This window comes from Tamandua tetradactyla, chromosome 4 (genome assembly GCF_023851605.1).
Source record: "Tamandua tetradactyla isolate mTamTet1 chromosome 4, mTamTet1.pri, whole genome shotgun sequence".
Taxonomy (NCBI): domain Eukaryota; kingdom Metazoa; phylum Chordata; class Mammalia; order Pilosa; family Myrmecophagidae; genus Tamandua; species Tamandua tetradactyla.
The window spans coordinates 72,023,610-72,042,092 of NC_135330.1; the positions used below are offsets into that span (position 1 = coordinate 72,023,610).

Sequence of the window (18,483 nt, forward strand, 5' to 3'; positions counted from 1 at the left end):
TTTAAGCCAATCCATTGCATGGCATTTGCTTGAGCAGTCAAGGAAAATAAAATACCTTGCTATGAATAGGAATCTCTTTAGAAATAAACTTGTAAACAAGGTAAAGATGATAAGAAATTGTGTTAATCAACAGCAAAGTCTAGCATCAACTTATATTTGGTTTTGCAATTATGTTTGCAAATATTTAGTCTTAACAGATGACCTTCATAGGCAGAACTTATGTATGTATGATGCTTTCGTGTCCCTAAATTAAAAACAGTGACTACAGAGGCATAGTACTCAATAACCACTTGGTAATGAGTTTCAGAAAACCCTCTGTAGGGCTTTTTATTTGTATTTATTTTTTTTTCCAATTTGGTGTCTACCATGTGGGTCATATTTGGGCATCAAGTGGTCCTTTTGGTATTCCATTTGGTCCTCTGGTATAATGCTTAGCACTGCTGCATCATAAGCCTACAGTAAAGATAAAATCATGCAGTGCTATGGTCATAGGACATAATATTTACTGACTTCAGTAGCTATAAATTGTTTTCCACCTCTAAATGAAAAGCACCACTTGTTAAAAAAAAATCTATAACTAAAAACAGAGTTGTAGGGTGGGCCACAGTGGCTCAGCAGGCAGAGTTCTTGCCTGCCATGCTAGAGACCTGGGTTTGTTTCCCAGTGCCCGCCCACGCAAAAAAAAAACAAAGAAAGAAAGAAAGAGTTGTAGTAGATCAAACTTCATTTACTTACTAAAGAGAGAGGATACAGGGCATTTCGACAAGTTGTCTTTGAAGCACTGTTGGCTTCTACTTTAACCATGAACATTTAAAAATCATGTGGTTACTTCATGTATCATTCAGACAAAACTTGAAGGTTAATTATATCTTCCCTATCAAAGGAGAGCCTTGCTATGTTTTCATCTGCTTCACCCAATTTTTGCAAAGTCCAATCAATTTTAGGTTACCTGAATTGTTTTATACTCCATCAAAGCAAATGTGTTTGCTGTAAGACTGAAACCTGCTCTTCAGTTGAAATAATATAGCAATACCATTTATTAGAAAGGGGGTTTATTAGAAAAGGTTATTAGAAAAGGGGGGAGAATGAAAATAAAGATTAATCATATGATAAGAATTATATTTGGATTCAAACTCTTATAGGTTCATATAACATTTACCAAGTTTAGTCCACTGCTTCCTAAGGTGTGGAATGTGTATCAATGGCAGTGTAGGAGACAATTTTAAATGATGCAAGGCATGCAATTAAGTAACACTAATTCTCATGAGAAATTTTAATTTGATTGTATGTGAGGAAAAGCCTTTGGTACTAAGTATCTTTAACACCTCTTTAACATTACTGAACTGTTTAACAGAGAGCTGGTCTCAAACTCAAGAGCCTTCATGGGCAAAAGTATCTACCTAAAATTTAATAACGTTTCCTTGTTTTAACTGAGTTGAAATTTATGATTACCATCTATTTTTGGCAAGTGACACTAGTTCCATTTGTGGTAGCAATATAAAATTTTTTCTTAGATAAACTCAATAAAAACTTTGTTTTAAAATTGAGAAGAACAAAGTTGATAGAATTACTTCCTGATTTCAAAACTTACTATAAAGTCAAGTAATCAGGATGGTGTGGTTGGTACTGGCATAAGACACAAAGATCAATGGAACAGAATTAAGATAAACCTCGAAAGCATTATGTTAAGTGAAAGGAGCCAGCCACAAAGGACTACATATTGTTTGATGCTATTTATAGGATATGTCCAGAACAGGCAAATCCATAAAGACAGAAAGTAGATTAGTGGCTGCCAGGGGTTGAGGGGAGGAGCCAACAGGGAGTAACAGCTAATGAATATGAGTTTCTTTTTGGGGTGATGAAAATATTCTGGAATTAGGTGGTGATGGTTGCACAACCTTGGAAATATACTAAAACCACTGGATTGTAGACTTTAAAAGGGTGAATTTTATGATATGCAAATTATATATCAATTTTAAAAAACTATAAAAAATTAAATGAATTTAAAGAATCTGGCAAAAACTGTGAAAGCAGGTTTCTAATGGCTAAAGTTTGGAAACCACAGATTTCCCTTCACTGATTTCAGAACCCAGTTGCTTTGATGGTGTTCTTTCTTCCTTACGATTAGATCTGATCTTGTGTGTTTTAGGTATCGTGCTCGTTTTTTGTTGAAGGGAATTTTAAGACCCCATCTGAATCCAGCCTTTTTTTCATAATAGGGGGGGTCAAAATTTGATTTTCAATTTTTTCCTTCAACCTTTCTGGCATTCCTTATTTATAGACTCTCTAATTTTTTTATTCTCATAGCTAGCTTGTTTTTGGCTTATGCAGAAACACAATTTCTCCTCTTACAGTGTATACTTCTCCAATTTTATCACTATCAGTCATGTTTATCATCTTAGTTAATAATGCTAATAAATTGTCTTTCTGATAGTTCTATTTTAAACTCTGTTAAAACTGGACTGGAGCGCTGGACTCTCAGAGGGATTTTAAGTCTCAGCTCTCTGTTTGGGGACCTTAAAATAAAACAGCAATAAACCTTTTAAAATTTCTTATTAAAATTTCCAAACAAAAAACTAGAAAGAATAAATCCATCACCCAGATTCAACATTATTAAGATTTTTACCACATTTGTTTGAGCATTACTTTTCCTTTCTCTTTGCTGAAGTATTTCAGAGTAAAACCTAGACATAATGTCATTAAACTTTATCTCAGAATGCATTTCTCTCTTTTAAAAGAAGGGCCATTTTATTATATAATCACAATGCCATTATCTTATCTAATCTAATAAAACTAACCATAGTTCTTTTGTTTGGGGCTTTTGAGGTGAAATAAACATCACAGATTTTTTCTTTTTTTTTTCTTTTGGATGGGCAGGAACCGGGAATCGAACCCAGGTCTCTGGCATGGCAGGAACATCACAGAATTTTAATATTATAAAAAAGTTAACAATGCATTAGAATAGCAACATTCCAGAGTCTCAAACAGTTTTGAAGTAAAATTTAGCATGGTCTGAAATGCAGGGTGCTGACGTACCATCTAACTAAAACTGAGATCAAGAATGCCTAAAAACAACTCTTAAAAATACATAACATCAAAAAGATAAACAAACAACAAAAAAATAACATCAAGATTTCAGTTTTTGTACATTATTTTAATTAAAAAATTGCTGTGTACAAATGTACAGATCTCAAATGTAAAATAAAAACATAATGCAATAAAGTAGATATATAAGTTTTCTTCACTGGGACAGACCTGTCAAATTTAAGCATTTATGATTATTAAGACATAATGAGCAAGAGAAGTACAGATTTTCCACCTTCATGATTAGTGAATTTCTTTGAAAATGGATGAAGGCATTACAGTAATCAAGAGGAAAAATAACTGGCAAGTTAGATGGTTCTGCCCATGTTGTATAACGTAAGTGACACAATAAAAGCTATTAAGAAATTTTAGTTAAATGTTAGAGGCATAGCTTTCTCAAACTTTTACCAATAATTATATACTTGCCAAACATCCTTAAATATAAAAGAGTTCTGTATGATTACATCATTCCACAATGACAATTTGCCCATGTATTAATCTGCTATATATATTTTTGAACCGAAATTATCTATACAAAATGATGAATACTGAAAAAAAACTATAAGTCCCAAGTTAAATTATTTTTAAAAGTTAAAACATCTATAGAAAACAAAAGCATAGGCAGGAAATATTGGCTACATGTCAGTTTTATTTGTGAAAGTAACTCTTGCACAAACAGTATTATTCTTTAAGTCTTACAAAGAAAAACAAAAGTAAAAACAAAAAATCCTAAAACTAACCTACAAATTCAACTTAACTGAACTTAGAGTAATAAGGTCAAGGCCAATGCTGCCATCTGCACATTAATTTGGCAAATCAAACTGAACCTAAAAAGACCAGAAAAAAAAACCACTGCACCTGCACCTGTAGCTGTGCAGAACTAATTACTTTTCAGCAATTAAATAAAGACAACTGTTCTCCAGCTCTTTTTTTCTTAATAGGAATATGTATATCACCAAAACCCCAGAGAATATACCATTTATGAAATTCCATAAAAGCTGCAAAGCAGTCAAGATGTGATAGCATTTAAGGATGATAAAGGTTTGCACACTTAATGCCCATTGATGTGCTTTGTGCCGATAGCCAAAAAATATTTTTTTAATCTACTAGGGATGAAATAGTGAGGAAAGAAACATAACATTACATCATATCCTAGCATACAGCTACTATATTTGTGCAAATGAATCTCTAAAGAATTATTTGTTGTTTTAAATGAAGTCCCTTCTAGGCATTAGACTGTAATCTATTGATGGCAACTATTTCCAATTCCCAAGATAAATAAAAAGAGCTTATGTATCAAGATTAATTTTTTTTGGCCGCAATGGATACCATTTTCTCTGGGGACAATCTTTAGTTCTCTTTCGTTTCAATACTATGTCAGTGGTTTTCCTGGCAGCAGTCTCTGTTGGTGTGGTTTCTATTTGTGTTATAAAGTTCTCAGGTTTAACATCCGGTTTCCTATAACAACTGGAAAAGATTTCTTGGTGGATCCTTTGGAGCTGGATAATAGGCTGCATCTTTAAAACTTGGGAAAATCCATCTGCTTGTTCAATTAACACAGGCAAGGACTTAAAAAAAAAAAGTAATACTCAAAGTTAATCTCAGGTTAACACATAGAGATGGACACGACACTCTAGGAATTTCATTCTTCAGGTCTAGGCTTGTTCTGAGGCCTAATTGCTTGGGGACATGGATATTCAACTTTACCTTCAAAATACCAGTTTTAGCTGAGGAACATTAACTGGAAGTTAAGACTAGAGAGATATTTTCTGTTTCTACAATAGTATTAAAATAAAACCTTGGCAGAGCAAGAGCTAATGGAAGTTTATAGCTAAGAGTTTAACGCCTGAAAGACCTTTTATACACCAATTTTTAAATAATGATTACTTTAGAAATCTTACTCATCAGGAGCAGCGATGAACAAATTTTTTCCTGAAACGGGCCAGACTAAATATTTTAGGCTTTGGGGGCTTTATGTCTGTCACAACTTGTCAAATCTGCCATTGTACTGCAAAAGCAGCCATACGCATATGGTAAATGAATGAATGTGATGTGTTCTTATAAAGCTTTCTTTACAAAAACAGGTAGTAAGCTGGATTTGGCCTGGCCCACCATAGTTAGCCAACCCCTGATTAAGAACATGCTATGAGAACCAGAAAATGCATGACCACCAGAAAATCAAGGAACAAATACAGACCACAAAACAATGTTAAAGAGAATTAACATCAGAACAAGGGAGAACTTGTCGGAGTTTAAAAATAACTCTCATATACTAGAAATCAAATGTTTTCCTGTTTGGGGGTAAAATAAACTTCAAGAACATATATAATTTTATATGTATATACATATATCCAAGTTGGATATGTAGTATATATAATATAGTAATTCTGGCTCTGGAGCCAGACTTCCAGGTTCAGCCACTTATTTGAGCAATATATTTGTACTTAGCTTCTCTTTGTCTCAATTTCAACATCTGTAAAATAGGGAAGTAGCAGTAACTATCTCATAGGGTTATTGTGAAGATTATATAAGGTAACATATGACCCATACTAAGTACTCAATAAACATTAGCAGGTATTATTATATGAAGTTGTGTGATGGGCTGCTAACACTCAGAACCCCAAAATATAGCCAACTTTTAAAGAAAGCAAGCATAATGCCTGATAAATGGTGGCTATTCTGAATGCTATTGTAATTTAATAAATTCATTAAAGATCTGTTTAAAGACTACTGAGCATTTACATTAGAGTAGTCTAAAACAGACTATTGACAGCAAATACCCACTTACACATTTCGTACATTTTATAATTTTTTAGCATGTAGCTTTTACCTTCATGGCTTCACTGATCTCCTTAGCAATTGTTTCCCCTCTGCATTTCAAATTTTCCGTACGAGAGGCTGCAAAGAAACCACCACAAAGCATTTTAGCTCTTTTTTTCCCCCTTAATACCAAATTATAAAAAACATGCAGGTACTATATAGATAAAAATGTGCAAGGATTATTCACGTTAGTTTAATTTTTCTCAGAATGCTTTGAAATCTAGCAAAGTAAGTGTCCTACTAAATTTATCTAGGTATATTAAATATTAAAACAGTAGAGTAAAACTTAAAGTTATAAGCATAAGATATGTTAGAAAACAAGAATCCTTTTATGAGTGGTACTAAGACTATTCACCCCTAAAGGAGACCTTAATGTTTATTCTAATAACCTACAATTATGTTTAACATCTTTAAGTACTATCATCACATTAAAAAAAAATTGGCTAATAAATTTTTTTATTGCTCTGAATTTTATAAACGTAAAACATTTAACCTTAGAAAATGTAATCACGCATTGCATAGAGGCCTTACATAGATGGAATTTCTGAATAAAAATTTGAATAGATTATCAATATTATTACCTTTTTTTCTTATTTCTTCAATGCTTTTCTGATTCCTAATACATTTAATTTTCTCCCAATCTTTGTTATAAATGTTAATAGCTGCTCCATAACAAAACCGTATGTAATTATTAGACATAAGAAAAACAGCAGCTATGAACACGGCTATAGAAAATTTTATTACAATTCCAAATGAAACTGGAAACAGGAAAAGTAATTCTATGATGGAATCATTTACAAACTAGTTTTTAGAAGAGTAATCATATTAGAAACTTCTCAAGTCTCAAGCAAGTGGCTAGTTAGTTATGTTAGAAGGAACACGGCTTTCCTGGCTCCAAGAGATGGGCAAATAAGCCATGCAAAGAATTTCTCTTATAGCTACTGTTTTTCTTTTCTGACTTTTCCTTAAATTTCATCAAAAAAAAAAAAAAAAAAAAAGGGAGACCACTTTTAGGGGAAAAGGAAATGAATAGAAAAAAAAACTTATAGAGAGAAAGAGGGCACACAGAGAAGGAGAAAGACAACATGACTGCCTCAGAAAAAAGATCATTAACTTGTTTTTGATACCAAGGATTTCTTTGTCAATTTGGTGAAGCCCATGGATCCTCCCTCAGAATACGTTTAATCTATTAATTTTAATTGCGGTAGAGTAATTTACATAGAGTAAAATGTATAGATCTTAAGTTTAGCATTCAATCACTTTTGACAAATGCATGCCAAGACACTGAACTTTTCCATCACACCAGAGCGTCACCTTGTGTCCCTTTTCCAATCTTCCCTATCAAAAGCAATCACTCATCTGATTTTTATCACTATACATTAGTTTTGCTTGTTATAGAATTTTAGAATGCTTTAAAATAAATAAAGTACGTGGGATTACAGAGAACCGAATAGATTTGAAAATATAATCATTAAAAAAATGTGATAGATAATGGATGTGCTTCTTTATTAATAATTTAAATAAGATCTAGTGGTAGGTCAAATAAGTAACTATTATAACTTAAAATGGAAATAATGAGTATAAATAATGATTTGAGCTATCTGCAATAACTAATGTAGCAATACCTTGCTACTAGAAGCCACACTGCAGTTACAGGTCCTGCTAATATTATCAATGTTAAAGACACTCATAATAGAAGGAAATGCTAAATTTCAATTTGGGATTAGTGAAAATAACAAGGTAATACTTTTCCTATCCAAGTTAACAAGCTCCCTATATTCTAAGGACCTCTGGTTTAGAATAATATGCTAGTCTAATTTTTATTCTTTTAAGATTTACAGCAATTACCCAAAAGTAGTTAGGGTCATGACAATTATTACATTTTCTCCTGGGTGTAGCAAGTAAATAGCCTATCTTTTGGTCCTCTCACGGCAAACTGGCTTCCAGTCAGGTCCATACTTATTTATTCTCTCCCACTCAAATTAACACCTGTGTAGGAGTTGTCCATTCAGGTGACAAACATTTATTTTGTATCTTCTATGGACTAGGGCTAAGTATGCATACTCAGAGTGAGGACAAATGCTCTCTGACCCTCAAGGAGCTTTCAGTTTAGAAGAGACAGATATATAGAAACAAGAAACAAATACTTTTCACAATCAGCTCAAATTTTTCCTATGCAGTCTCATATATCCACATTCCCTGACATATACTCTACCCCTGCCTTAACTGATGATTCTCCTGGTACAGGCTCTTCCTGAACAGTTCTTTTACAGTACTCATAAGACTTTAGTGAACTAATATATTTAGAATAGTATGTTTCAATGCTTTTGGACCCAACCTCCCTCTTTAGAACATATTCAATAAATCCCCACTGTGGGTCACTGGCCTTGTTTCTGGGGGAGAAGAATAACCTCTATATGCATACCTGGGATGCTTGCATTTCTGTGCTATTCTACCTGGTAGGTGGGAGGCTACAAGATTAAACCAGGAAACTTGTCTAGGGTTCACACTCCCAGAATCTGTCTTGAAGGCAGAGAGTCTGCAGACAGCTAAAGCAGTATAAGAAATAATTAAGGTGAAGCAGCCTGGGGCAAAGAACTACCTGTAATAAGTCATGTAACAGAGAACCAAGGAGAGGGTGAAAGTGTAATTCAAAGGGAGTGCCTGTAACTGGGAATTCCTAAGGCCAGGAACAATAATAAGCTTAGGACAAAAAGGAGGTTCAACTCAGGCTCAGATAAGACAGAGAGGACCCTACACCTCCCATTAGCCTTGGGCTGATCTTGTTAGGAGGACAAAGCTCTGAAGGAAACCACCAGTCCAAAATAGAGCCAACTGGTAAACAGTATGAAAGGTGCTTTTTGCTTTGGTTTGTTTTTACTGACTCCCAGCAAACAAAGACATTTCTGTCATATCATTAGCTGGACACAGACTTAACCGAACAGATAACTGAGGGACCAAATGCCAGAGCTGACACTTTAAAATATTAAAATGTACAGTGTATAACAAAAGATTATAAGACAAACAAAGCAACAGGAAATGATGGCCCTTCTAAAGGAATAAGATAAAAACCCAGAAATCATCAATGAACAGGACCAGACTTTGGATATACGAGATGAAAACTTAAAAAAAAATCCTCAATATGCTTAAGGAGATGGAGGAAAACACAAAGAAATAAACAAAGGATATCAGGAAAACAATGAATGTACAACATGAGAACCTCGACAAAGAGAGAGAGATTTTAAAAAGGAACCAAACAAATACCAGACTGAAGAGCACAAAAACTGAAATAAAAAATTTTTCAGAGTTGAGTTGGCAAAATAAGAATCAGTGAGTTCAAAGACAATTACAATGATTCAGTTCAAGAGTTGCGCAATGACCCTCCAAGTACCTGTGTGTAACCTACTGGGTGGCCAAGCCTGGCAAAGCTGTTGGAATGAATATTTGATTCTCTTTTTAAAATGTTAAAATAAAGACTCTTGTATAAAAAGAAAAAGAATTTTAAAAAGTGAACAGAGTTTAAGAGATCTGTGGGACACTATCAAGTGTACCAATGTATGCATGAGGGAGACCCAGAAGGAAGAGAAAGAGGCAAAAGGAATATTCAAAGAAATAATGGCAGAAAGCTTTCCAAATTTAATGAAAGACATGAATATGCACATTCAAGAAGCCCAACAAATTATAAACTAAAAAATGACCACAGACAAATGAGGAAAAAAATAGACAAATAATGGGGAACAAAGGTTAAAATAAATTGAGTAGATTGAAATACTAGTGGTCAATGAGACGGAGATGTAAGGAGTATAGTACGTGTGGTATGCAACAAGAGACCATTGGAGATGAAGAAGGAATATGCCCCTGGGGGAACTTCATGAAACAACAGCCTGGAGAGAAAGTTATCGGACATCGCCATGTTTGCCATGTGCCTTTCCAGTTGAGAGAAGAACCTTCATCTTCATCGACCTTCTTGATCCAAGATATCTTTCCCTGATGCCTTAGACTGGACATTTTTAAAGTCTTGATTTAATTGGGACATTTTCTCGGCCTTAGAACTATGAACTAGCAATTTATTAAATTTACCTTTTTAAAAAAGCCATTCCATTTTCTGGTATATTGCATTCCAGCAGCTGGCAAACTAGAACAGTATATATGGATCTTTTCTTTTTTATTTCTTTTGCTGGAGAGATGTAAGTGTTAAAAAAAAATGATCATGGTGATGTATACATAACTGTGATGATATTGTGAGCTATTGATTGTACACCATGTATAGAATGTTTGTATGTCAAGAATGTTTGTATGTGTGTTTAAGGTTTACAATAAAAATATTAAGGGTGGGCCACGGTGGCTCAGCAGGCAAGAATGCTTGTCTGCCATGCCAGAGGACCCAGGTTCGATTCCTGATGCCTGCTCATGTTAAAAAAAAAAAAATTAAACAAACAAACAAAAATGACTACATATAGACACAGAGTAATCAAACTGCCCAATGCTAAGGACAAGTAGTGAGTTCTGAAAGCTGCAAAAGAAAAGCAATGAGCTATGTACAAAGGAATCTCAATAAGTATCAATTTCTCATCAGAAACCCTGGAGGCAAGATGCCAGTGGGATAAAATATTTAAAGTGGTCAAAGAAAACAACTGCCAACCAAGAATTTTATACCCAGGGAGATTTTCCTTCAAAAATGAGGGAGATTAAGACATTCCCAGATAAACAAAAACTGAGGGAGTTCATCACCACTCGATCTGCCCTCTAAAGGGAGGTCTCTACACTGAAAAAAAGGACACTGGATAGTGAATTAAGTGGCATAAAGAAAGACCTCCAGTAAAGATAACCATATGGGTAGTTATAAATGCCAGTACTATCATATTGTATTTTTTGGTTGTAACTCCACTTTTACTTCAGATTCTAAAATGCAAATGCATAAAAAGTAAGATAAATCTATGATTTTGGACATACGATGTATAAAGATATAATTTGTAACAATTATGAGAAAAAGGTGGGGGGACAGGCATATAGGAAAGGTGTGTATGTATCTATTAATGTTAAGTTGGTATCAAAACAAATGTGATCATTATAGATCTAGGATGTTAAAATTTAAGCCCATTGGTAAATGCAAAGAAAATAAATGAAAAATATGTACAGAAAGAAATGAGAAAGAACTCAAAAAATACACTGATATGAAAGTAGGAATTTAAAAATTTAGGGACAAAAAGACATAAAACTTGCAAAGACGAAATAGTAAAATGCAGAAGAAAGCCCTGCATTATCAGTAGTGACTTTAAATGTAGATGGATTAAACTCTCCAGTTAAAAGACAGACACTAGTAAAACGGATTTAAAAAAACCATGACCCAGTTATACGCTGTTTACAAGAGACTCTCCATAAATTCAAACATACAAGTAGGTTGACAGAGAAAGGATGGAAAAAATTTACCACACAAACATTAGCCAAAAGAGAGCTGGGGTAGCTATACTAATATCAGATAAAACAGACTTTAAGTGAAAAACTGTCACTAGGGAAAAAGAAAGTTCCTATATACTGTTAATGAGGTTAATTCAACAAAAAGATATAATGATTAAATATATATATATATCCATCTATTGGCAGAGCCCCAAAATATGCAAAGCAAAAATGAACAGAATTGAAGAAGAAACAGACTTCAAAAGCCCACTTGCAAAAATGAATAGAACTAGACAGAAAACCAGTAAGGAGAGGACTTGAACCACACTATAAACCAAGCAGACCCAACAGACATATGTAGAATACTCCACCCATCACAGTCAGAATACACATTAATATTATTCAGCCATAAAACAGAATAAAGTACTGAAACATACTTCAACATAGATAAAACTTCAAAACATTCATGCTAAGTGAAGGAAGCCAGACACAAAAGGTTATACATGTGTGATGCCAATTATACAGAATAGTCACAATAGGCAAACCTAAGGGATAGACAGCAGATTAGTGGTTGCCAAGGGGTAAGGCAAGGATGGGAAGTGATTATTTAATGAGTACAGAATTCCTTTTGGGCTGATGAAAATGTCCTGGAACTAGACAGTAGTGATGGTTTACACAACAAAGAAATGTGCTAAGTCTCAATGAATTGTACACTTCAAAATGGTTAAGGTTATGTATTTTACTACAATTCAAAAAAATAACATCCATATGTGTAGAAGTCAGCCTCCAAGATGTCTCTGTCTCCTGGTATTTACACCCTCGTGCAGTCCCCTCCCATATTGTACCATGATTAGTCTGCATAACCTCTAACTTAAAACTCAAGAGACAGCGTATACTTCCGAGATTAGGTTTTATGAAAGTCTTCTGTCTTAGGGACTCATGCTTTCTCTCTTTTGATCTCTCTCTCTCTCTCTCTCAGATATTTCATGGAGATGTGTCTCCATTCAAGGTGGGGCTGCTTACTGGAGCCCTTTAAGAGGGAACCATTTTGGAAAAAGCTTTAGAGCCACGAGAGTCACGAGAGTCACCAGAACCGACGGAGCCAACAGAACAGACAGAGTCCTGAGGAAGTCACTGAAGAAGCCTGGAGAGAAAGCTAGCAGACATCACCATGTGCCCTCCTAGCTGAGAAAGAAATCCCAAACACCACTGGCCTTCTTAACCAAGGTATTCTTTCCTGGATGCCTTAGACTGGCCGTTTTTATAGGCTCACCTTAATTTGGACATCTTCACGGCCTTAGAACTATAAACTTGCAACCTAATAAATTCTCACTCTTTAAAAGCCATTCCGTTTCAGGTATATTGCATTCCTGCAGCTTACAAACTAAAACACTTATGTTTCCAGATTTCTTTTTGACACTTTGGACTGTATTTATTGTGTATATGAAAACATATTGGGTATATTATTTTAAAATGTAACTAATATGCTGTTTAAAAATGAGCTGATGTTTCCCAACTTTATAACAGATCAAGGTGATCAGCTGGGAAATCAAGGTGACAGTTATGTGGATATGGGTGTGTGTGAGTTTCTACAAATTCAGTGTCATTCACTGTTATCCCTCAAACACATACACACACACGATAATTTTTAAAATATTTGCTCTAGAAAATTATCTTACTTTTATGTATAGGTAGGGCAATACTATTATTCTTCATTGTTATTGCATACTTTACAAAATAATCTATCACCCAACAAATTTTTTATTAATAGCACTGACAATTATATCCATTGATGTGTGGAGCATTTCACTAGAATTCTTAGAGATTAATGGTGTCCATGACTAATGCAGAGAATTCCTAAAACACCCTGTCCTACTTTGAAAAAATGTCTATAAACCTGCATTGTTGACCACAATAGTTATGCTTCATCAAAAAAAAAAATTTTTTTCCCTATGTTTCCAAATTTCTTTTGGATACTTTGGATGTGCTTCATACACAAGCCAAGGACAATGTAAAAAGTGCCAAAAATACTTGGGCTTGTGTGTAAAACAGCATTAGGTCCCAGGCTTGGATAACTGTAAATAGATTTTCACATAAGAATACCTGGAAAGATATTCTAAAGCTGTGTTAGACACAGAAGACATTTAATATCCCTTGCCCCTGACTAAAAAATGCCAGCTGTCCCTCCATTACTGTGGTAACCAAAAATGCCCCAAATTTTCCAAAAGGGCTGCTAGGGGACAATAGTGCCCCTCAATGAGAACCACAGTATTCTTATATATCTTCCTGAACATCTGTGAAGTGCTATTAATCTTAGTATCCCTAGTGTTAAATACAGTGCCTGACATGTATAGTAGGAACTCAATGGTTATGATGGACCAGACTATGGTAGAGGGTACAGTGGAGACACAAAGGATGGTGCAGTCAATCCAAGGGGGATATGCAGGGAGAAGAAAAAGCTTCACAGGTGTTATAAAAGAGCTGCCTTAAAAGAGGATTTGCTGCTGGATGGGCTAGGGGTGAATAGGTAGGAGATGGATGGAAGAGGATGTGCACTTCCAAAACAAGGGAATATAGGAAGAAAGCGGAAGACCAGAAGCCAGGAAATGAGATCCAACACAAGACAGAAATAAAGCAAACTGCCAGGATGATGAAAGGAACAGATAGGATAAAAGCTTTGCAGCAGGGCTATACAACAAACAATTCAGATTGTAAAAGGAAGAAAGAAGGCTCCCAGAATAATATCTCCAAAATATATATATATTTTTAATGGATTTGATCAATAACCTGAACGTTTACTATACTGAGAGAAATTACACAGTTCTGTTGAAATGTTTGGGAATTAATAATGGACACATAAAATGAATCCAACAAAAACAAAGTAACCATCATTCTGAAGGGGATGGGGAACTGTTTAAGAAAGTAGACTCACAGTAATGATCACCTTACTCAGACTGAAGAACATTTACATTCATAACAATACTAATACTACTGATTTTTGACAAGAAATCACATTACATCAATAAAAGATCAGGAGGATATGTGGAAATGTATAAAACTGGGTAATATTTTGGTATTTTTTCATATTCATATTTTTCAAAATGATTTTTTTTAAGTAATACTGTGAATACCTTATTCAGACTAAAGAACACTTACGTAGATATAATAAATGCTACTGAGTTTTTACAAAATCGAAAGTGGGGCTGGTGAGTGTAGAGTATACTTTTGAATAACCTACAAGATTTGAGAAAGTCGGCTATGTAGAGAAAGAGAAAGCCAGGAAAGAGAAACGCAGTGGCCTGCAAACTTCTAAATATTTCTCTGATAGTCAATTCCTATAATATGGACTGACAAATATTCCCAATTAATTTTATCTAATACCTTTAGCAACCCTCTGAGGCAGGCACGTTTCATCAGCAAGCTTAGCTGGACAAAGAAACAGGCTGAGATAACTAAGAAATATATCTAGAGTTGGTGCTGGAATTAGAACCCGCATCTCCTTGAATCCAAAGTACATGTTCTTCTACATATATATATATTTTTGTATGCTGTACAGTGGGGTCACATTTCACTCTTTTTTCCATGTGAGTATCCTGTTATTGCAGCACCATTTGTTGAACTTTTGTTTGATTAGTTTTTTATTTGTTTGCTTATTTGTTTTTTGGGGAAGTGCATGGGCTGGAAATCGAATCCAGGTCTCCTGCATGGCATCTTCTATATTTTAAATGTAACGACCCAATATCACATTGCTAGGGATTATACTAACCTCATAAGAGTATATGTTAACAAATGGTGAAAAACTGGCGTAATTCTAAGGTAATAAAAAGCTATTGAAATAAAAATAAAATTATGCCTAGTAAAGAATCAAAATTAAAAAAATTGGAATTAAATCTGTTTTAACCATTAATATGAGAGTACTTTTCTTTTTTTTTAGTTAAGTGAATCAAATTTCTTTCATTTAAAACTAAGTACCATCAATAATGTTAGGAATACAAATGAGCATGACTGCTGAATCAGTATATTGATATTTCTTTTAGTCTCCAGTATCTTGGAGCAGCTAGAAGGAAAAACCTAAATTTGTGGAATTATAACCCATACCAAATTCTGAACCTGTTCTACAACTAATTGTTGCAGTATGCTTTGAAATATATTGCTTTTTTGTACATGTTTTCACAATAAAAAAGAAAATAATGTTAGGAATAAAATCAAACACAACCTCAAAAAAAGACAAAGGGAAGGGAGAAAAACTAGTTAAAAATGATTACCAATTACATGAAAATGTTGTTTCTATATGCATCAAAAAAGCACTTTCTAACACTAGTATCTGCTTAGGAAATTTCAAAATATTTAAACTTTACACTCCTTCATGCAAGATTATTCCAAATTATTTCTTTCACATTTTGTAACTTAGTTAGAAGATATAGGAACTCCTGACACAGAGACATCTTACTTAAGAGCATCTCACATGCAGATGGCTGGTCCATTCCCATGCAGAAGAGGGGAATGCGCTTCCTTTAGAAGTATTTTCCAATGCTAAAGCTTCCTTTCTCTCTATAATGTTGGTGGCAATATCTTAATGGCACCACTATTCACTCTTCTCATCATAAACTATGACGGTTAGGAATCTGGACAATTCTCCATAAAATCATATTTAAACATCTTATAACAGAACTAATGTACACCTGAAACACTTTCCTAATATTTTCCATCATAAAAGGATAGTATTTCCGCTACATTGTAAGTAAAAAAGGCCTTTAAAGATTAGCTTGTATTTCTTCTTTCGAGGGAGGAAATGCATTTAAAATTTCAAAGCCCATTTTGAAACATAAACATTTGTAGGTGGATGGCTACCTATAAATATTCTGGTAGTGACTTAAGAGAGAATGCATCATCAGGAAAAAAGAGGAACTGTGTCTAAGTCCTCTGTTTGTAAGGTCAGCAAAAGAACTGGAAGCATCATTAAATTCTACTGCAGAGAAACTTAAAATAGCTCTCTGCCACACTATATGTTTAGCAAAAGACAGGAAAGAAAGGTAATCACTTCAAAACTTCAAAGGACATTTTACAAAAGATGACAATATAGAAGCAACCATTAGTCTTACCAACAGGATTATAAAAAGTTATAAGGGACAAATAATAACCACATTTAACTGGTAGAAAGCTAATCAGCAGACTGCTGCAATGATTTTTTTTTTAAAGCTTGCTCTTAAAAATGTGGAAGTTAGGCACCCTTGAGAACACGGCCTTCCGTAGTCACTTGCTTTCTAAAACATAAGGAAATGAAAAAGTGGAAATGAAAGATTGAGTAATCAACCTAGTTTTGCTTTCAGGTCACTGACTAAACAAGGAAACATGAACTTCCAAAAGTCTGAACAAATTCAAATATTCAGCAAAAAAGCATGAACTGAATGCTTCTTTCTATTTCCAATGTATTCTGAGTATGAACAAGGAAGCAGGTACAATATAGGATGCCTGGCTTGTACTACAGTCTAAAGAGGTAACTAAAGACAACAATTAGAATCATGAATTAGAAAGTAGCAAACTAAAAACTAAGCAGTGATTTATGACTTTCTGGCAGAAAATCCTTTGCTACAACTCAAGACCTGCTGAACCTACCTGGTTGGTAGATAAAAAATCCTCTGTACCTTGCCAGCTCCTTCAGTACTGTATTATATCTCTCTTACGGTCCTTTCAAACTCCTTGCACTTGGCTTGTGTTATCTAGGCTCGACCAAGTCTTTGAAATAATTTTATAGTATTTCCATTTCCCTCTATTCCACTTTTGTTCCATGAATATCCAAGCGCATTCCTGATGCAGGAACTTTGTTCTGGCTGTTTCTCTGCTTGGAAACCTTTCTCTCAATCTTCACAAGATAAGTTTCTTTTTGTCATTCAGATCTCAGCATAAATGTCATTTTCTCAGAAAAGTATTTACTATCATGTAAACACATCACCCTAGAACTTATGTTACTTAATTTTATATTTTTTATTACTTTTCTTCTTTCACAAGATTGTAAGCTCCACAGAGCAAGGACTTTATCTATAGTGCTCATCCTTATATCCTCTACATCTAGAACAACTCTAGCATATTCAATAAATATGACTGCATGTATGGATGAGGAACAGGAATTTGCTAAGTATCTACGGCACTGGCTATATGATGACCATATATAATGCAAATATAATGTAATATAAATAGCTCATGGAGCTTTTAGTTTTGTGCGAGACCACAAACAGGAAATAAACACAAATGCAAATAGATATGATAAGTGCTATTAAGAAAATCACTAGGTGTTATAATTAAAAAAAAAAATAGGGAAGCTCTCTCTGAGGAGGCAGCATTTAAATGAGAAAGAAATCTGAGAAGATAACAATCTTAGAAGCACTGGGGAAAAGCCTGAATGAAAATGAAGCACTTTCAAAGAGCTGAAAGGTGGACAATGGGGTTAAACAAGAAGCAAAGCATGTGAATGAATTTGGAAAGGCCAGATCATGTAAGGGAATGCACATAAGTTTGAAGTTTATTACACTAAAACAAAAACAAAAACAAAAACGTGGCTTGCAAATTTTAGGATTTTCTTTGTACGTTGTATGGCGGAGATCACATTTCATTCTTTTTTTCCATGTGGGTATCCCCTTACTGCAGCACCAACTGTTCAATCTTTTGTTTGTTTGGGTTTTTTTGTTTGCATGGGAAGTGCATGGGTCAGGAATTGACCCAGGTCTCCTATATGGCAGGCAAGAATTCCTCCACTGAAATACCCTTGCACAGATGTAGTGGAGAGGCTGGAGGGAACTGCCTGAAAATGTACAGCTGTGTTCCAGTAGCATGTTTCTTGATGATGACTGAACAATGATAGAGCTTTCACAATGTGTCTCTGTGAATGTGAAAACCTTGTGTCTGATGCTCCTTTTATCTACCATATCAACAGACAAGTAGAACATATGGAATAAAAATAAATAATAGGGGGAACAAATGTTAAAATAAATTCAGTTTGAAATGCTCGTGATAAGTGAAAGCGAGGGGTTAGAGGTATGGTATGTATAATCTTTTTTTTTTCTGTTATGGTTTTATTTCCTTTTCTGTTGTCTTTTTATTTCTTTTTCTAAATTGACGCAAATGTTCTAAGAAATGATGAATATGCAACTATGTGATGATATTAAGAATTACTGATTATATATG

General features: G+C 34.3%; 1 protein-coding gene across 1 annotated transcript in view; it reads right to left on the reverse strand.

Annotated features, from left to right (window-relative positions):
- Positions 1–3,713: 3,713 nt before the first annotated feature.
- Positions 3,714–18,483, reverse strand: part of NSL1 (NSL1 component of MIS12 kinetochore complex) — an 81,522-nt gene continuing 66,752 nt past the window's right edge. Inside the window, exons 4-5 of the mRNA XM_077157781.1 lie at positions 5,915–5,982; positions 3,714–4,652 (exon numbers count right to left, since the gene is read on the reverse strand). Of these exons, the coding sequence (XP_077013896.1) occupies positions 4,374–4,652; positions 5,915–5,982 (347 nt within the window). The 3' untranslated portion in view covers positions 3,714–4,373. The remainder of the gene's footprint in view (positions 4,653–5,914; positions 5,983–18,483) is intronic.